Source organism: Squalius cephalus (genome assembly GCF_949319135.1).
Source record: "Squalius cephalus genome assembly, chromosome: 11".
Lineage (NCBI taxonomy): Eukaryota > Metazoa > Chordata > Actinopteri > Cypriniformes > Leuciscidae > Squalius > Squalius cephalus.
This window is the reverse complement of record NC_137132.1, coordinates 38,712,220-38,734,730: the sequence shown is the minus strand read 5'-3', so window position 1 is coordinate 38,734,730 and position 22,511 is coordinate 38,712,220. Positions and strand designations below refer to the sequence as shown.

Sequence of the window (22,511 nt, the reverse complement as noted above, 5' to 3'; positions counted from 1 at the left end):
ATGAAACATGTTTAGATCAAATATTTGTCAGAGTATTCACAGCTAATGCTTATTTCTCTTTCTGTAAAATATCAGTTAGTATTTTATTTTACTAATTTGATTACAGGCTTCAATATGAGACATTAAACTCAGACGTTCAGACTCACAGGAACCACGAGAACTTCAAAGACAATCTTCTAGGAATCTTCCAGGTAGGAAAACACTTTTTTATAAATGTTTAATATTTCTACCTAACAAATATGTTATTGAACAACGAAATGTAATAATTTTTTTCTTGATCACTTATTTTTCCTTTTAAACACATTTTTAGCTCAACATTGTTAGCATGTTAGTCTTTTAACTGGATTTTTTATGTACATGTATTATAATTATTGAATAAATAGTGTTCACCAAATGTAGATGTACAATTTGGCTTAAATTGTGTTACTCTGTCTTTTCTCTTACTTTTGTTTGTAGGATCTTGAGAGCAAAATAATCACATTTCTGAAGAATGAGGTGGAGAAGTTTAAGAAAATATTACACAAAGAGAACACACAACACTTTGTGAAGGACTTTATTGAGAACAGATCCAGTATCAAAGAATCAGCTCTTGATCTCACGCTACATTACCTGAGAGAGATGAAGCAAGATGAAGCTGCTGATGCTCTAGAAGGTAAGAGACTCATGATCATCTGTCTGATTGTCTCTTATAAATGTAGGAGAGAAAATGAAGACTAAAACTATCTATTTTCTGTTCCTGTGTTTAGATGAGCTGTTCTTCATTCCTCAGCTGAAATGTGGCCTAAAGAAGAAGTATCAATGTGTGTTTGAAGGAATTGCGAAGCAAGGTGACTCCACACTTCTGAATAACATCTACACTGATCTCTATATCACTCAGGGTGGCAGTGAACAGGTCAATACTGAACATGAGGTGAGACAGATTGAAGTTGCTTCCAGGCGTCATGAAGCACAAGAGATACAGGTTGAATGCACAAATTTGTTTGAAGCTCCTGAACAAGACGAGGAGATCCGAACTGTACTGACAAAAGGAGTCGCTGGCATCGGGAAATCAGTCTCTGTGCAAAAGTTTGTTCTGGACTGGGCTGAAGGAAAAGAAAATCAAGATATCCGCTTAATATTTCCTCTTCCATTCAGAGAGATGAACTTAAAGGAGAAAGAAAAACTAAGTTTGATGGGCCTTATAACTAAATTTTTCCCAGAGACAAAAGGACTGAACCTTACAAGAAGGAATCAGTTCAAAGTGCTGTTCATCCTTGATGGACTGGACGAATGTCGCCTTCCTCTGAAGTTTGATTGTAATGAGACGTGGCATGATGTATCGTCACCAGCCTCTCTGGATGTTCTCCTAACGAACCTCATGAAGGGAAATCTGCTTCCTTCTGCTCTCATCTGGATCACCACCAGACCAGCAGCTGCCAGTAAGATTCCTCCTGACTGTATCGACCGGCTGACAGAGATACGAGGATTCAGTGACGCACAAAAGCAAGAGTACTTCAAAAAAAGATTCACTGATCAGAATCAGGCCAACACAATCCTAGATCACATTAAACAATCAAAGAGTCTCTTTATCATGTGCCACATCCCAGTCTTCTGCTGGATTTCAGCCACGGTTCTCCAGAACATTCTGGAGGAGAAAAGAAATAATGATGTGAAAAACACTCAGGCTGATGAGATCTCTAAAACACAGCAGGAATCAAACACTGAAGACACTCCCAAGACTCTGACACAAATGTACACACACTTTCTCCGCTTTCAGATCCAGCAGAGCCGCCGAAAGTATGATGGAGAATACACACCAGATGTTTCCTGGGATAAAGACGCCATCCTTTCACTAGGGAAACTGGCATTTCATCAGCTGGAAAGAAACAACCTGATCTTCTATGACACAGACCTGGAAGCCTGTGGTATTGACGTCTATAAGGCATCAGTGTACTCAGGCATGTGTACCCAGATCTTTAAGGAGGAAACAGCGATTGTTCTTGGTACCATGTACTGCTTTGTTCACTTGAGCATTCAAGAGTTTATTGCAGCCCTTTATGCACATCTGTTTCTAGACATCAACAAGACAAGTGTGTTTCTTCATGAGTCTACAGAACAGGAAAACAGAAATGAAACCATGATTGATTTTCTCAAGACTGCAGTGGACAAGGCGCTCGAGAGTGACAATGGACACCTGGACCTTTTCCTTCGCTTCCTCCTCGGTCTGTCACTCCAGTCCAATCGACGACTCTTACGAGGTCTGTTGACACAGCAATACGGCAATGACCAGAGCAACAAGGAAATAGTTCAGTACATCAAGCAGAAATTAGAAGATAATCTTCCTGCAGAGAGATCCATCAATCTGTTCTACTGTCTGAATGAACTGAACGACCAAACTCTGGTGAAGGAGATTCAGACCCACCTTAGCAAAGGCAGTCTCTCATCTGGTGACCTTTCACCTGCCCAGTGGTCTGCTGTAGCCTTTGTGTTGTTGACATCAGAGGAGGAGCTGGAGGAGTTTGAGCTTCAGAAATTCAAGAAATCAGACGAGTGTCTCATTAGATTATCGGCAGTCATCAAAACCTCCAGAAGAGCTCTGTAAGTCTTTTAATATATTTTCTCATGTTTAGCTCTCATCTGAAAAATGCATTTATCTACATTACTCTATAGTGATAGTGAAACATGAACCTATACCTGTAAAGCTTTTGTGTGTGTGTGTGTGTGTGTGTGTGTGTGTGTGTGTGTGTGTGTGTGGAGACAGTTTATCAAACCTTAAGACAAAATATAAAATACCATGTAAAAATGTTTGCATGTTTGTTTTGTATCATATGATATACCAGACTTGTATGACTTATATAGAATTATATATATTAGCTCATACTCATACTTGAGGAAGAAAAAAATACATATTTTATTCATATAAAAATGTGGGGGGGGGGGGGGGGGGGTAATTTGGTACAGATGTTATTTATATTGCCAAAAAGTAAGATGAAATTCTGAAAGGTCATAGCATAAAATATTGAGATTTTTATAATACAACCTACTTAAAGTACATATATATTACCACATCATATATTAGTTGTCCTTCTGTTTCACCCAGTAATTAGATATTTTAAATGCTTATTTCTGAGTTTTTTCTGTTAATGTAATAATAATGTAATGCAATATGTAGATCAAGAGATTTACAAATAAAACATTTATCAAAAGCCTGTTGTATCATATTTGATGTACACATTTTAAGATGTTTTTTCAGCCAAAAAAATGTTTTTATAGTTCAAAATCTCTTTTTTTTCATATCATTTTTTTAATATATTTTTCTAATTTAGTAATTAAGTAAAATAACTATAAATTTCATATCAGCAATTGTTATGGATGCTTTTTTACTATCTTTAAATTAATGATATATCACTATATATCATATATTAACTTGCCATAAAAGTGTGAACTGTCTCATATAATGGTGTCGGTGCAGTCAAGTCAATAATACTGTTGAATATTAAGTGTCCCCAACTAAGCAAGACAGAGGCAACAGTGGCAAGAACCTAAACTCCATCAGCTGACATAAATACTAGATATAAAAGCTTTACACAAATAACTTTTTAAACATGCTTCATTTTATCTAGGATATTTGTCACTGAATAAAAAACACTAATGTACAGGAAATAGTAGTTTGTGAAGATGAATGTTAGTTTAACTCAGCCTCTTTGCTGTATGTGCTGTTTATTTAAAAAATAAATGGAAAAATATATTTAATATTTGTATATAGAAAATTTATTGTATGTGTTTAATCTAATTCTGTGTTGTGACTCATTGTAGGTTAAATGATTGTAACTTAACAGACAAAAGCTGTTCAGCTCTGGCTGCAGTTCTTGGATCAGATACCAATCTGAAAGAGCTGAATATGAACAATAATAATCTGCAGGATTCAGGAGTGAAGCTGCTCTGCACTGGACTGAGGAATATAAAATGTAAATTGGAAATACTGAGGTAAGTTGAGCTACAGGAGTCACATGACTGGAGTGAGGTGCGATGACTGACAGGACGATGTCGGAGGCAAAAGCACGAGAGAACTTTTGTGAAAGCTTTAACCTTTAAAAAAGGAAAGATCTAACATTAAATATCAGAATAAGAGCTACAGATCTTGAGGGTCATTGGCAAATATATTTTCTTGTAAAATAAGTGCTCCACACGGCTCTGGGGGGTTAATAAAGGCCGAAAGCTAGTTATTTTAGTCAATAAAGTTTTAAATTAGGATATTTCTCTTACACAAACCCATCGCTTCACTCCTGAAGGCCTTTATTAACCCCCCAGAGCTGCGTGGAGCACTTTTATCATGGATGGATGCACTTTGATGGACTTGAAAAAATATACAGCCATTCACTGCCATTATAAAGCTTGGAAGAGCCAGCAAATTTTTTTTATATATAATTCCAATTGTATGTATTCGTCTGAAAGTAGAATGTCATATACACCTAGGATGACTTGAGGGTGAGTAAATCATGGGCTAATTTTCATTTTTGGGTGAACTATCCCTTTAACACCTGGTACTGCACTGTAATGCAAATAATTGCAAGGGATTATATTTAGTGGATAAAGTATTAGCTATATATGTATATTCTACTTCTTATAAGTTAACACTTAAATTGTGCTGTTTTTCTGTATAGTAATTTATATTTGAGTGATGTAATCATCACTTGCTTACCTAGTGTTGAGTCAGAATTCAGATGATTCTGTCAGAGCTGGTAAATCTGCCACAGCATGGAGGGCGAGGTCTTGTAGAAATGACTTCTCTTAATATTTTATGTGACAGGATTAATGTATTTTAGTGCTTTTGAGGGAGCTGTGTATCTTTGATTCTGCTTTTAGTTTTGCAGGTAGTCTAGTCTAACACTTCCTCTAGTTTATGAGTGTTTTACACCACTGTGAAGGTATTTTGGTCCATTTGTCCCACTCCTCCTTACAAAGCTGCATTAGCTCAGTGACATTTGTAGACTTTCCGGCATGTGCTGTGTTTCACGTACTTCCACAGCATTTCAATGGAGTTGAAGTCTGGACTTTAATTAGGCCATTCCCAAACTTTAATTTTCTCATTTTCCGACCATTAACAGGTTACTTGTTGTGGATCATTCAGATCACAGACTTTCAGACCTGTACAGTTGTAAGACTGGATAAACTGGAAGAACTGGAAGAGAGGGCAACTCTCTGAGGAAACAAAGGAAATTAACTTTTGAACTCTCTTGCTATATTACCATCCCCATTCGAGACACAATCACACTTCAGTTGATCACCTCCCAATTTACACATCATTCCCTCAACTTCTGTCCCCAGTAAGTCTGGGACGGTGATTAATGCAAATTCCCACTGTAAACTCATGTTTACATTTGAAAAGAGGTTTCTGCATTAGCTTCATTCGAGGGCCGGATTATCAAATCAAAAAGTTGAGGTGGGCCAGTGGGTTGGTTTGGGGGTTTTGTTTATTTATTGAAACATAACAGTTTCAATAAATAAGTTAAAGTAACCCTAAAAAAGTATGGTATTTACTTGGAAATGTGATACCCAACAGTATGCAGATATATAAAACCATAATAAATAAAAACTTGATAATTTACAGCTGTGTACAACTATTTTCTCATAGCTGTTGGTGAGAAATAATAATTATTTTATTTATAATTGTTATGCTTAAATGAAAATATATTCTGACAGTGAGACTTGATAACCACAGGCTACTCACTCCCACTGTATAAAAAATGCCTAAACACAGGTTAAAAAATAAAAGCATCTTTACAAAGAAACTGACATAATCTCTTAACAAACATTAATTGTATATTCCTCTACCCACCTAATAAATCTAATGGAATATAAATCACTATATGTACTATTATACTACATAATATTATAGTAAATATATATATATATATATTAGGGCTGGGGGAATTAACGCATTAATCTTTGCGATTAATTTGAAATGTTTAACGCGTTAAAAAAAATAACGCAATTAACGCAGCACTTTGATTTCCTGTTGCGGCTGCTATTGAAAAGGCCGTCCCGCCCCTCCATGTTCGGCGATCACGTTTCATTCTCGCGCAGCTTTCATGATCGGGTCTTTTCCGCTCCGTGTGTGCGCCACGGTCTCCGTTCCGTGTGTGTGTGTGTGTCGGCGCTCTCTGCCGTTCCGTGTTTGCGCTGCGCGTTCTGCTCTGTCCTTAACGGCCCAAACGCTCCAATCATGTACTGATCATGCACTGGAAAAGTAAAGTCCGCTCAAATAACGTGACATTTCTCTGTAGTAGACTTCTGTTTGCTGAGCTGGTATAGTCATGCTGGGCAACAATGGTAAAATGACCTGCTCTGATCACATGCTCTGGTAATAATAGCTTTGCAGGACTATATTTTATTTGATAATTAGTAAAAAAAAAAAAAAATTCTGTTAAATTGATTATGTTGATTGCTTATTGAAAAATAATAATATATTGATATATTTATGTTTATAATTATTTTAATATAGCGCTATTTTCTGTTCCTTTTTTTCTCTGTGTTTAATTTAATTAGGTGATTATATTTTTAAATATTGATGATTACAAGCTTGGGGGAAATGCAATTAATTGCAATTAATTACAGCAAATTGTGCAATTAATTAGTAATTACTACATAGTATTCAATATAAATATTGCACATTTCTTCCCAACCCATGGTAAATTACTACAGTACATTCATGGTAAATGTTTGTAAGGGTGATTAGGGGATTTAACCCTCTGGAGTCTGAGCGGTTTTCTGGGCCCTGGAGGTGTTCTGACATGCTCTGACATTTGTGCTTTTTTCAGTTATTTATAAACATGTTAATGGCAAAGGTGTAAATTCACTCTATATAGCACAAACAGGGCTACCAAAATATGTGATCACCATGCATGTATATTTTTTAATTTTTAAGAGAATAATGTTAATGCGTGGTTATTGAAAAAAATAAAAATGAAAGTTGCTGAAATAAGACCACAAAACTCATAATAAATATGTGTCAATAAGACTTTTGACTAATGGATGTTGTTCCTTCGAGTTCTGGCTTCAAAATTATGTGAAATAGTCTTGCTTTATCGTTCACATAAAACAATACATTGATTTAAATTGATGTAAAACAGGTTTTGCTTGGAAAGCCAATATGCGAGGGGGCCTGAACGAGGAGTGGTTTACACCTTAGAATACAATGTCCCACCCACTCTGCATAATGACTCTGCATAATGAGCCATTCATTCAGGTGTGACACTGACTGAGCCACAATGCAAGGACAAAAGATATATTTAGAAGAAGACTTATATTGACCATTTAAGATTTTGCTTACATCTATCTTGTAAATATGTTTTGCTATTTTATTAAAAAGGTTACAATTACAACAATAATTACAATTTCAACAATATTTCAAGTGTACTCTTTCTTTGTAAAAAAAAAAAAAAAGATTTTAGGCATTTTATCTATGTATTCATTAGTTTGAATATAGCCAACATTGGAACAGCTAACATCTTAGTTGATGACTTTATTTTTGACAAAAATAGTATTTTATATACCTATATAGAAATTGCTAAACAAAAGCTTATTTGATGTGGCAGTATATTCTACAGTAAAAACTGTACTCAAATCTAGTCAACAATGTTAATTTGCAGTTTAATACGTTGCTTATACAAATAGCCTACATTTTATGTCAACATATTTCAGTCGATTTTTACTCATCTCAGTATAGTAATACAGTTTGCTAAAACATCATCATTCATTCACACACGCGATTTAAATTTAAACTGTCTTTTTGCGAGCTGTGGTAAACAGCGCGCATCTCTGGCGTTCATTCATTCATAAACAGAAACCCGATTCACGTGAGAAGGAAAAAAACTTACTAGCCTACTGTATTCCTCAGCTCGCTCCTCGATATACCCGCACTTCTGAGGTACATTTTCCATTATTATTATTCCTCACAGCGCTGCGAGACGGTGTAAACAAGTAATGATCTGAATAAACTTGTGTTTTCTCGAGCTGATATGAGGGCGTTCACAGGATTGCGTGGATTGCCTCAGACATTTGCGTTTGAATAGCACGCGCTCTCCGTGGGCGGAGTCACATTACATTTGAATTAGCTGTAATGAGCTTGACTGGAATCGCTCTCTTTTAATACAGATTTCACAAGATGAGAATATTTGTTTTTTATATAAATTACTTCATTTAAAAGAAGAGAATTCAAGCTTCATGCCTGTGTGTCTGTATGCCTGTTTGACTGAGTATTCGCTGAGTTACAGTTCATTTTCGGACGCGTTTCAGAATGGACTACACTGACAGAGAGAAGGCAGAACTCGCATCACGTTTATTTTTCTTTATTTGGCAAAAAGCACAACACTTTGTTTTTATTGTGAGTATACACAAAAATAATACACATTTAACAGAATCGATTGATGTATGAAACTCCTATGGAAAATCAAAGTCAACAGAGTATTTATGAGTTTCTTTTACACTGATAAAAAAAAAGCGAGCTGGTATCGCCGGCGATACCGTCGACCTCAGGGGGTTAAAGTCTTCTAATTTCATTCATGCCACAATGTTTCTCCTGCTTTCCTCATCAGTCTTGTTGGGAATGTTGAGGCTGTTTCATCCGATTTAATACTAGTTAAATCATAGAGTGATTTGTGGTTTGTAACAGAGAGGTGTCTGTCGAACTGAAACGCTTCCAACTGGTTGTCGCAACGCTGTTTAATAATAGTGTCCGGGACCGGGAGTAAACGCAACTCTGTGCTGGGCCGTGTTGAAACAACTATGAAACAACTGAATACAGCGCTATTTGTTGTTACTGTCCTGACTGAGAAACCGCTTCAGATGATTCAGTGACGGAGAGGTCCGAATGAATCCGAATAGTTTCAGACCGTTATGCAAGCGCATTTAGAAAGAATCGAACCAAAAGAATGATTCATTCACGAATGATTGGTATCGCTGGTTCAGTCGACATAAATTCGGGACACATATAATAACTGCTGAAATATTCTCACGTAAAACGTTTCTCAGGTCAATCGGAGCGAGTATTAAACTAAATTAGCCGCACCGCCAGGAAAAGAGGAGGGAGGTTGGTGCCGTCGGGCCAATAAATTGTTACATTTGATTTTATTCCGACTGACTCTGAAATTGTTTTCCCGAAGTAGATTAAACGGATTCGTATTTTACTGCAAGTTTTGCGTCAGATTAGTGATGACTAATATGTTGGCGCTAATTCAAGTGTACATGTTTTGCAAAGACAAGAAGTGAATTTCCGTTTAGGCCAATCCAAAGCTAATATAAGACAAGTAAAGTTGGTTGACTTATATCTGTAGTAGTGGCCATACCTCTACTGAAGTAAACTTTACTTTAATTTCAAGTGTGTGCAATCATGGGGGCTATACCAAAGTATCTTTGATTGTGAAAGCGTGAATGTGACCGATCTCAGGTATATATCAATTACCTCTGTTTAGTGACCGAAGCTGGCGAGATTGTGATCATGAGACCCACGTTAAACAAGGCGTGAGGACCTCTGAGCAACATAGCTTCCTATTATGAACGGGTAAAATATAAGTAAAGAGTTATATAGAACAATCAAATGTATTGCTAAACTATTATATAATTGACCAATAACCAATTGGCAATCTAACTTAAATTTGAGGTTGTGATAAAATGGAGTCTGATAAAAGCTTAAATGGAATTAAATTACTTTGCCATGCGGAAAGACAGTAACACGCAGAGACCTTCACCCGTTCTGGCGGAAACCCCCATTTGGACCGATAAACGGGCTTACACAGTTTTAGATAAATGTAATCTCGAAAGTGATGTTGATGTCTAACATATTAAAGATTTCTGTGCATTTTGTTTGCCTCCATATTCAGGTGTCAGTTTTTGCAACTAACTTTCAATGCATTTGTATAAGGAACAAAATAAATTCAAGTTTAAGGATTTATATTGTTCGGGGTTTAACTGATTAATCAGCTGAATGCTTTCATTCCTGTTCTAGACTCTCTAACTGCAGTGTGACAGAAGAAGGTTATAAAGCTCTGGCTTCAGCTCTGAGATCAAACCCTTCACACCTGATAGAGCTGGATATCACAGGAAATGATCCTGGACAATCAGGAGTGAAGCAGCTCAATGATTTACTGCAGGATCCAGACTGTCAACTGAAGACACTGAGGTGAGACAGGATTAAATAATTAGCTAAATTAGTTATATGGAGGCTAAATATTCATAACTAATATATTATTTTAACTATACAATTAAATTGACAATTTGTTGCATCAAAATGGTCAAGATCAGATCAGATGCTGCAGGTTCTGTCCTGATGATGATAACCGTCAACACAGTTTAGTTGTGATACGAGCTACAGGTCAAATAGACATTATGAGTCAGTATATGGGCTGCTATTCTGGAGTATACCTTGATAACATAAACAGTTTTATTTTTGTGCACACTTCTCATCAAAATTCTAGATAACCTTTTAGTGAAATAGTTTTCTGAACACAATAGTTTTCCATCAAGCCCAGATTCACTGCATCTCTCTACAGCAGGTCTATGAGTCTCCAGATGTTCACAAACATGCAGTTTCACAAGCCAGTTTTCTCTCTGCTGACATTTCTCACTCCTCCTGCTTAAAAGCCAGAAAGATCTTAATTTCACACTCTGTATTCATACTGAAAACCATGATCTAGTGAGCTTTTGCCCTTCTGCTCTGTGAGACGTTTCTGTTCTTATGAGTTTCTTTTAAATTTATATTTATTTGTGTATTTAAATGTTCAAAGAAAAAGACAAATAAATTATTGTATCAATCTTTTTTGTAATGTAACAGATATTTAGTTGAGAACTGAATTGACTCTTCTGCAGGTTTGTGAGTCCTGCTGCAGAGGAAGCCTGTCAGTATGTGAATAGAGTTGTGGGAAAAAACCCATTACTCCAGAGAGAGCTGAATCTGAGTGAACATGAACTAGGAGACACACGAGTGAATCAGATTGCTGCTCTACTGCAGGATAAACACTGTCAACTCAACACACTGATGTGAGTATTGCTCATTTATTTATAATATTACTTTACTTTTCAGGGCTCCAGACTAACTTTTTTTTATTAGGAGCGCTGTAGCCCCTGACTTAAATTTTTATTTATTTTTTTATTAAAAATTTAAGGCACACCTTAAATCACCTTGCAATGCAATTATTCACATTTCCCCCAAAATAACTGTATTACTGACAAATGCTTTGATAATAAACAGACTTAACATACAGAAATTACAATGTGCAGTTTTATTAAGTTCACAGGGCTCCAGACTAACATCTGAGGGCAGCAGCACTAAGTTCTACAGAAAGTATTTGGTAGCACTGTGGGATAACAAAGCACTGAGCTTAACCCTCTATGGCATGGTGTTGCCCTCAGGCAACAAACCACATTTTTGGACCTCACACCGCCCCTTTAATTTTTTTATATATATATTTTTTATATATAATATCACCTGACATGTCTGTTCAATGAAATGAGGGGCTGAAGTGGGTGTGACCTTTTTTGGGGGGGTGGAGCTGTGCTTTAATGAAGCAAAACCACATGCTACAGAGTGCCACCAATTAGTAAGATAAATATCACTTTTTAACATGTTTAAGTTAAAATATTGTTTTATTAAAAAATATATGCATGTGCATCAGTATGTAAAGAAGTATGTTTGATTGTTTAAAGATTTATTTTGTTTTTATTTATATACTAAAACTGTGTTTTTTTGTTCGTTGCCTCAGGGCAACACTGTGCAATGAGGGTACTAAAACTCAAAGGTTTTCTACATAGGTGGAATAGGGAAAACAAGCAATATGTGCATTAGAAGGTTTATTTTATTTTGTTTATTTTGACAAACATCAATCACAAATGGTTTCAACCTATCACAAACATCAAATAATCAACAAAAATAACACCCCCCATAACACTTTATGTATAAATGTTCATATTCATATGAACATTTACACCAAACACTACACATACATATGGGGGGTGTTAGTTGTGATTGTATTTTTTTCCCTGTAATTTTAACTGTAAAAAACAAACAAAAAAAGCAACGGAAAAGACATTTTAATTGCTTAAGAGCCCCCCCCACCACCACCACCACCACCACCACCACCACCCCCACCACCACCCCAAAGTATGCAATGCGTCAGTCACGTTTGCCAGAAAAGGGAGTGAGAACACACAAACACAAAGTTTTATTAAATCATACGTCCACCAGACCACACTTTTTATTCAGACTGGGGTATGGTTCGGAAAGGGTGAGTTTTTCATCCAATCAAACCAAACTCTGATGTCAATCGAACCCAGGTGTGCACCAAAAATGCAAGTGTGAAAGCACCCTACGTTACATAAACATAGAAAAAACAATAAAAAAAACAATCACAAACATCAAATAATCAACAAAAACAACTATTACTACAAATTACAACTAACACCCCCCATATGTATGTGTATGTGTAGTGTTTGGTGTAAATGTTCATATGAAAATGAAAATTTATACATAAAGTGTTATGGGGGGTGTTAGTTGTAATTAGTAGTAATAGTTGTTTTTGTTGATTATTTGATGTTTGTGATAGGTTAAAACCATTTGTGATTGATGTTTGTCAAAATAAATCATTTTCTAATGCACATATTGCTTGTTTTCCCTTATTCCACTTATGTAGAAAACCTTTGAGTTTTAGTACCCTCGTAGCACAGTGTTGCCCTGAGGCAACAAACCCATATCTGGTTCAGGGGTGGAGGGGGGGCACATTTTATGATGGATATGTTATCAAGGACCCCCAAGCTCCCAAAAAATGGGGTGAAAGATTTTTTTTCCCAAAAAACAAAAAGTCATGCCATAGAGGGTTAATTTGAGGTGTATAGATAAAGTTAACTTTAATTATTATCATTAATAATGTCTTAATATTAATTCAAAAGCAAAATGAGTGACAAAATAGATATTAGGGAGTGAAAATAGCCAATAAGCGTCCTCTATGTTTACAATGGTAATTTAATCTTTTTTTTTTTTTTTTAAATAAGTGTGAGTTTTCCTACTTCTTGAAACTTTTAGTTTTATAAATAGGGACAATCTTTAAAAGATGGAGCAACATTTTTTGGTCAACACATTAAAAATAACATTTAAATATGATATTATAGTTTTGAAGTGCTGGAAAAAGATGTATAGGCTACTGTTATTATAACCATAGTATACCATAGTTACAGTTAGTGTTACTAGATTAAATCCATGGTGAATGTTGCTGATCTGTGGACCTAAAGCCTTCTATAGCTTGTTTGTTCATGGCATATGTTTCTCCTAGTTTGCACGTCCGCACTGTTTGATCTGATATGGTTTATAACAGAGAATTCTGCATCGAATCTGAATGTTTCTCACTGGATCTCGCAGCGATCTTATTAATTCTGTCGCGAACTCAATGGATTTCTTCACTGGATCTCCACGATGTAACGGTGTTGCGTGATCAAGATCGGACCGCAACTGGCGAAAGAAGCTCTGCGCTGTCTATTATTGGTTTGAACTATTTCAGACCTGTACAGTTGTAAGACTGGATAAACTGGAAGAACTGGAAGAGAGGGCAACTCTCTGAGAAAACAAAGGAAATTAACTTTTGAACTCTCTTGCTATATTACCATCCCCATTCGAGAAACGATCACACTTCAGTTGATCACCTCCCAATTTTCACATCATTCCCTCAACTTCTGTCCCCAGTAAGTCTGGGACGGTGATTAATGCAAATTCCCACTGTAAACTCATGTTTACATTTGAAAAGAGGTTTCTGCATTAGCTTCATTCGAGGGCCGGGTTATCAAATCGAAAAGTTGAGGTGGGCCAGTGGGTTGGTTTGGGGGTTTAGCTTATTTATTGAAACATATCAGTTTCAATAAATAAGTTAAAGTAACCCTAAAAAAGTATGGTATTTACTTGGAAATGTGATACCCAACAGTATGCAGATATATAAAACCATAATAAATAAAAACTTATTAATTTAAAGCTGTGTACAACTATTTTCTCATAGCTGTTGGTGAGAAATAATAATTATTGTATTTATAATTGTTATGCTTAAATGAAAATATTCTGACAGTGAGACTTGATAACCACAGGCTACTCACTCCCACTGTATAAAAAATGCCTAAACACAGGTTAAAAACTATACGCACCTTTACAAAGAAACTGACATAATTTCTTAACATACATTAATTATATATTCCTCTACCCACCTAATAAATCTAATGCAACATAAATCACTATATGTACTATTATACTGTATATCCCTCTGGGGTCTGAGGGGTTTTTGGGGTCCTTGAGATGTTCTGACATGCCCTGACATTTGTGCTTTTTTCAGTTGCTTATAAACATATTAATGGCAAAGGTGTAAATTCACTCTATTTAGCACAAACAGGGCTACCATAATATGTGAACAACTTGCATGTACATGTTTGTATTTTTGAGAGAATAATGTTTATGCATGGTTTTTTCAAAAACAAAAAACTAAAGTTTCTGAAATAAGGCCATAAAACACATTCTAAATATATGTAAATAAGACTTTTGACGAATGGATGTCGTTGCCTAGAATTTTTTCTTCAAAATTATGTGAAAATCATCCTGCCTAATCATTCACATAACACAATACATTGATTTAAATCTTGTAAAACACTTTTTGTTTGGAAAGGCCATATGCGGGTGGGCGTGATTCACACCTGCGGAGTCAATGGGGCCCGCATAATGAGGCTGCATACGTAATGAGCCTTTCATTCAGGTGTGTGACTGAGCCACAAGAATGCATGGACAATATATAACTGGTTTGTTGTTTTTTCCACAAATTGTGCTTGCAAATTGTACAATATCCAAGGTAAACATTTCTAGTAATTGTGCAGTTAATTGTTCTCATACATATTTTCAGATTTGGAATATATTCTCTTCCCAAATGTGTCACTAATAAAGCTTAATAAAATTATTTAAAGAGAAGGCTTATAATGACCTTTTAAGATTTTGTTTACATCTATCCTTATATATATATATATATATATATATATATATATATATATATATATATAATTTTTATATTGTATAAGGTTATACAATTACAACAACATTTAAAATTGTAACAATATTTCCAGTGTAATCTTTCTTTGTATTCGCGATTCATATTAAAACAGTATTTTTGCCAGCTGTAGTAGCTCCACAACAGCGTGCATCTGTGCATTCATTCATAGAAACGCGATTCATATTTAAACAGTATTTTTGCCAGCTGTAGTAGCTCCACAACAGCACGCATCTTTGCGTTCGTTCATCCAGCTGATGTGGGCGTTTCACAGGTTTGTTTGGATCGGCTCACATTTGTTAATGAAAGAATTACTAAAATTAAGATACAATTGATACAAAACGAAATTCGTTTTAAAGAAAGGATTTGTACTTTCTGCTTTGAGGTCTCTGTGAAAGTTTGAAAGTCTTTTAGTGCTTTTTTTTAGAGCGCTCGCATCCATAATGGAGAACTGTCACATAATATTGTTTTTTCCTCATAAATGCGAACACGAAAAATAAAAGACAAAAGACTTTTAAGTAAAACTTACTCCGAAATTGTGTTCTCGGCGGAATTCGCTCTTCAAAATGCTGCCGTTCGTCTGAGTTACAATCTTCCTCTGAGGAAAAGTTGCATTCTTCCTCGCTGTCCAGAATCATCCGAAGGGCGTCTTTATTACCGGAGAAGCGTGTCATATTTAAAACGCGATGAACTATCAGTAAGTCTTATGAAGAAACTGTGTTTTATGGCACTGATCGGGGGGCGTATGCGATGCATACTAGATCAGGTAAACTATTTACATGTGAATCGCGCCGGGGGCGGGGCGGCCTCAGCACATTATAGAGATAATGAGGCAGAAGGAAAAACAGTACCTCTCCTTGCTTTCAAACGGATTACATGAGTTGAAAACATTTGTTTTTTATATAAATTACTTCATTTAAAAGAAGAGATTTACAGCTTCATAAAGACATATCTCACGTGCCTGTGTGAGAAGTATTCGCTGAGTTATGATTCATTTTCGGACGCGTTTCAGAATGGACTACACGGACAGAGAGAAGGCAGAACTCACATCATGTTTATTTTTCTTTATTTGGCGAAAAGCACAACACTTTGTTTTTATTGTGAGTATACACAAAAATAATACACACTTAACAGGATAGATTGATGTATAACACAAGCATATAAGATAAAAATTCATATTTTTATTTTATTATTTTTTTGCACTCATACGGAAAAAAACGAGCCTATCGCGCCGGCGCGATAGCCGACCTCAGGGGGATATATTATAGTAAATATATATATATATATATATATATATATATATATATATATATTTATTTATTACTACATAGTATTCAATATAAATATTGCACATTTCTTCCCAACCCATGGTAAATTACTACAGTACATTCATGGTAAATGTTTGTAAGGGTGATTAGGGGATTTAAAGTCTTCTAATTTCATTCATGCCACAATGTTTCTCCTGCTTTCCTCATGAGTCTTGTTGGGAATGTTGAGGCTGTTTCATCCGATTTAATACTAGTTAAATCATAGAGTGATTTGTGGTTTGTAACAGAGAGGTGTCTGTCGAACTGAAACGCTTCCAACTGGTTGTTGCAACTTTTAATATAGTGTCCGGGACCGGGAGTAAACGCAACTCTGTGCTGGGCCGTGTTGAAACAACTGTGAAACAACTGAAAACAGTGCTATTTGTTGTAACTGTCCTGACTGAGAAACCGCTTCAGATGATTCAGTGACGGATGAATCCGAATAGTTTCAGACCGTTATGCAAGCGCGTTTAGAAAGAATCGAACCAAAAGAATGATTCATTCACGAATGATTGGTATCGCTGGTTCAGTCGACATAAATTCGGGACACATATAATAACTGCTGAAATATTCACATGTAAAACATTTCTCAGGTTAATCGGAGCGAGTATTAAACTAAATTAGCCGCACCACCAGGAAAAGAGGAGGAGGGAGGTTGGTGCCGTCGGGCCGGATGGAGATGATTGGAGGGCCGCCAATTGAATAGTCCTGATTTAGGGAGATGCTGAAGAAGGCTTGTGGCGATTTGTAACTCAGATTAGCCCTTAATGCAGAGTGTATGCAGGCACTCCACATCATGTATTTTATAATGTCAGGTTCGCATCTTCTCTCTTTATTCCAGAGCATTTGATGTTTTCTATGTATTACCTTTGAACTGATTATGTAATTGGCATGATACATTTATCTGACATAAATTGTTACATTTGATTTTATTCCGACTGACTCTGAAATTGTTTTCCTGAAGTAGATTAAACGGATTCGTATTTTACTGCAAGTTTTGCGTCAGATTAGTGATGACTAATATTTTGGCGCTAATTCAAGTGTACATGTTTTGCAAAGGCAAGAAGTGAATTTCCGTTTAGGCCAATCCAAAGCTAATATAAGACAAGTAAAGTTGGTTGACTTATATCTGTAGTAGTGGCCATACCTATACTGAAGTAAACTTTACTTTAATTTCAAGTGTATGCAATCACAGGGGTGATACCAAAGTATTTTTGATTGTGTAATCGTGAATGTGACCGATCTCAGGTAGCCTATATATCAATTACCTCTGTTTAGTGACCGAAGCTGGCGAGATTGTGATCGTGAGACCCACGTTAAACAAGGCGTGAGGACCTCTGAGCGACATAGCTTCCTAATATGAACGGGTAAAATATAAGTAAAGAGTTAACCCTCTGGGGACCACAAACGCGCCCACGCGTTTTGCTCGTTTTTTTTTTTTTAGCCATGAAAATAAACACTAAATGCTCTGTTAATTTTGATCTTTCATTTTCGTGTAATACATCAATCGATCCTGTTCAGTTTCTATTTTTTTTCTGTATACTCACAATAAAAATAAAGTGTTTTGCTTTTTGACAAATAAAGAAAAATTAACATGATGCGATTTCTGCCTTCTCTCTGTCAGTAAACTCCCATTTGAAACGCGTTCGAAAATGATCTATAACTCCGCGAAAATTCAGTCAAACAGGCAAACAGACCCACGGGCATAAAGCTTGAGATCGCATCTTTTAAATGAAGTCATTTATATAAAAAACAAATATTATCAGCTTCTGTAATCTGTATAAAAAGAGAGCGACTCCTGTCGAGCTCATTACGAGCTAATTCACTGTAATGTGACCACTCCCCGGAGAGCGCGTGCTATTCAAACGCAAATTCTGAGAACCATTTCAGACCTGTGAAACGCCCACATCAGCTGTAAACAAAGTGCGTCGCGACTCCTCGCGAGTGAGACATTATAGCCTACCTTATGGAGAAAAGATTCTTCAGAACAGTGCTGATGAGGAGCAATATCTCCTGAAATGAGGAGCAGATTCCGCTGAGGAGTGAGGTAGGCTGTTTTCTTTTCTCACGTGTGGAATAACGTTATGGAATAACGTTAGTGTAGGCCTATGTAAACCGCAAAAAGATGAATCCCATTTCTATAATATGACTCGCCTTTCTGTGAGATGAATGAATGATATTTGTAAAGACTGTTTAGCCTAAATATGAATCGCGCGTCTGTGTGTGAAAGAATAAACTGCTTTGCTATAGCCTACTGAGATGAGTAAAAATCGACTGGAATATGTTGAAATAAAATGTATTTGTATAAGCAACATATTAAACTGCAAAAAAAATACTATTTTTGTCAAAAATAAATTCATAGACTAAGATGTTAGATGTTCCAATGTTGGCTATATTCAAACTAATGAATACATATGATAAAATGTAGGCCTATAATCTTTTTTTTTTTTTTTTTTTTTTTTTTTACAAAGAAAGACACTTGAAATATTGTTGAAATTGTAATTATTGTTGTAATTGTAACATTTTTAATAAAATAGCAAAACATATTTACAAGAGATATGTAAGCGAAATCTTAAATGGTCAATATAAGTCTTCTTCTAAATACATCTTTTGTCCTTGCATTGTGGCTCAGTCAGTGTCACACCTGAATGAATGGCTAATTATGCAGAGTGGGTGGGACATTGTAATCTAAGGTGTAAACTGCTTCTCCCCCTTGCATATTGGCTTTCCAAGCAAAACCTGTTTTACACCATTTAAATCAATGTATTTTTTTTTTGTGAACGATAAAGCAAGACTATTTTCACATAATTTTGAAGCTAGAACTCAAAGGGACAACATCCATTAGTCAAAAGTCTTGTGGACACATATTTAATATGTGTTTTGTGGTCTTAATTCAGCAACTTTCATTTTAATTTTTTCCAATAACCACGCATAAACATTATTCTCTTAAAAATACAAACATCTACATACACGTTGCTCGCATATTATGGTAGTCCTGTTTGTGCTATATAGAGTGAATTTACACCTTTGCCATTAACATGTTTATAAATAACTGAAAAAAGCACAAATGTCAAGGCATGTCAGAACATCTCAAGGACCCCAAAAACAGCTTGGTCCCCAGAGGGTTAAATAGAACAATCAAATGTATTGCTAAACTATTATATAACTGACCAATAACCAATTGGCAATCTAACTTAAATTTAAGGTTGTGATAAAATGAAGTCTGATAAAAGCTTAAATGGAATTAAATTACTTTGCCATGTGGAAAGACAGTAACACGCAGAGACCTTCACCCGTTCTGGCGGAAACCCCCATTTGGACCGATAAACGGGCTTACACAGTTTTAGATAATTGTAATCTCGAAAGTGATGTTGATGTCTAACATATTAAAGGACAAGTTCGGTATTTTACACTTAAAGCCCTGTTTACAGATCGTTTCTGATGAAATAGAACAGTTAAGATTAAAATTTGGACACATGCTGCTGTCCCGAGAATTTTAGGTTTATTTCGCTTTCCCCCCCACCTACACAATGGCAGCCTATGGGCACTGGAACAATCCTTCATAAAACGCATTAGGGCAATTCCAGCGTTATGGACGTGACATTTGCAGTCAAACCTTGAAATATAAATTCTCAGAAAATGCATTTAATACCAATATATTGTAAACGTCTGTTTATATATCCATACTCCCTTAATAAAGCAGTCCAGACATTAGAAAAATATCAGTCTACGCATGCGTTTTATATTTAATATGAGGGAAATACACATGCGTTACAGACGTGACAAAAAAAATCTCTAACTTTTTGTTGCCAAAATATTTTTTAGTAATTCTGTGAATTACACTGCGCAAACCAAAAGTAATAGTACCCACCGAATGAAGAAGGGTTGGCTCTCCACATTTTGGCTCTCTGTTATTTTTCGTTTTCGCATTTATGAGGAAAAAACAATGTTACGGACGTGACAGTTCTCCGTTACGGACGTGACCGCTCTGAAAGCGGCACTAAAATACTGCTTTAAAACGTTCACAGAGACCTCAAACAGGCATTTAAAACACCAAATATTAAGGATTGGTATTATATGCAAAAATAATATTCGATGTTTGTTCGAAAATCGTACCTCTCCCCCAACATGCTCACCGGTAAGACGGCGTTCACTCAAATCCCGCTCCAACATTACATTTGAGTAGGCATTTAGTCTCATATTAATGTTTAAATAAAATAATTGTATTTTTTATTTCATATGTTGATTATATGAAAGGATAACAGCATGAGTAAGATCATAAGATGCGCAATATATCGGATACAGTATATCAGTGGGCAGACATGATTTTGACCAATTCTTTAGTTTTTTTTAGTTTTTTTTTTTTGTAGAAAGCTAATGTGAATTTCGTTTTGTATAAATTGTATCTTAATTTTAATCAATGTTTCATCAACCAATTGCCTGGATTTTTTAAATAACAAGAAAATAGGCTATAGCAGACAATATAATCAGGACACGGAGGCACTCGACACTTGGTCAGGTGGAACCGAGGATTGAACCACCAACCTTCCGGTTTGAAGACAATCTACATGAACCACTGAGCCACTGCCGCCCCATAGATTGCAAAAATGATTGCAATATCACTATTATTTTGTCAGCTTGATCGCGGGATTATGATGAATATTCATGTTTTAACCAAGAGGGAAAAACGCGACATCCCGAAGGAAGTGTCCTATGGCTATAAGACACATGCTCTTCTTTAAGTTGTACTGTATCATACACTACCTTCTGATATTCATATTTCGTCCTGTAACTGGCAGAGGAAGAGAAGATCCGTTCATGTGCGCTTTATCCGCCGCGCACTGAGGCGATATACCACGCCGTATTAAAGAGCGGTCTCTATTGTTTACATTTTGTTATAAAATAGACTGAATTTGAAAGTTGAGACATTTTTTCATATTAAAACTAACAAAGCACAAATATTATTGCGATTATTGGATATGGTGGAAAAACAAGGCAATTTTCTTAAAATTTCTGATACAGCACATTAATACAGTATATTACAGACCTAAATGGACAACTTAAAAGGGGTTTTGATCTTTAGGTAAAAACTTTATTTTTTCATGGTAAGGATGACCTTTGCGTGGAATTGCCCATTAAACTTTCGTTTACAAAGACGTGAAACTCACCGAGTGGTCAGGGGTGTTCACTGATATGCTCACAAAAAAAATCGCTGCAAAAGATGCTTTCCAACAGGTGTTTTACCATTCGTTGTAAAACTGTGGATCTATTTTTCCAAACCTCTCACACCCGTAGATTCTTCCATTGAGAGCTTGAATAATAGACACTCCAGCCCAGTTGGTGGCGATAATGCACCTTTGCCAATTGCAAGCAAACCGCTGGCATTTAATTGAATACACAGAAGAAGCAGAAGAAGAAGCGGCGGAGTAATACCGTACCTCACACAGCACATTCAATACAAGTCAATGGAGTTGGACAAAAACTACGATAAAACCTGTTGGAAAGCATCTTTTGCAGCGATTTTTGTGTGAGCATATCAGTGAACACCCCTGACCACTCGGTGAGTTTCACGTCTTTTTAAACGAAAGTTTAATGCATTTTATGAAGGATTATTCGAGTGCCCATAGGCTGCCATTGTGTAGGTGGGGAGGTGGGGAGGTGGGGGGGGGGGGGGGGGGGGAAGCGAAATAAACCTAAAATTCTCGGGACAGCAGCATGTGTTCAAATTTTAATCTTAACCGTTCTATTTCATCAGAAACGATCTGTAAACAGGGCTTTAAGTGTAAAATACCGAACTTGTCCTTTAAAGATTTCTGTGCATTTTGTTTGCCTCCATATTCAGGTGTCAGTTTTTGCAACTAACTTTCAATGCATTTGTATAAGGAACAAAATAAATTCAAGTTTAAGGATTTATATTGTTCGGGGTTTAACTGATTAATCAGCTGAATGCTTTCATTCCTGTTCTAGACTCTCTAACTGCAGTGTGACAGAAGAAGGTTATAAAGCTCTGGCTTCAGCTCTTAGATCAAACCCTTCACACCTGATAGAGCTGGATATCACAGGAAATGATCCTGGACAATCAGGAGTGAAGCAGCTCAATGATTTACTGCAGGATCCAGACTGTCAACTGAAGACACTGAGGTGAGACGGGATCAAATAATTA

General features: G+C 36.1%; 1 protein-coding gene across 1 annotated transcript in view; it reads left to right on the top strand.

Annotated features, from left to right (window-relative positions):
- The window catches only part of LOC307167879 (NACHT, LRR and PYD domains-containing protein 12-like), a gene marked incomplete at its 3' end in the record, with an annotated part of 147,578 nt that overhangs the window by 2,743 nt on the left and 122,324 nt on the right, over positions 1 to 22,511 (top strand). Inside the window, exons 5-11 of the mRNA XM_079887185.1 lie at positions 107 to 191; positions 457 to 652; positions 747 to 2,577; positions 3,796 to 3,966; positions 9,986 to 10,159; positions 10,846 to 11,016; positions 22,316 to 22,489. Coding sequence (XP_079743311.1) covers positions 107 to 191; positions 457 to 652; positions 747 to 2,577; positions 3,796 to 3,966; positions 9,986 to 10,159; positions 10,846 to 11,016; positions 22,316 to 22,489 — 2,802 coding nt within the window. The remainder of the gene's footprint in view (positions 1 to 106; positions 192 to 456; positions 653 to 746; positions 2,578 to 3,795; positions 3,967 to 9,985; positions 10,160 to 10,845; positions 11,017 to 22,315; positions 22,490 to 22,511) is intronic.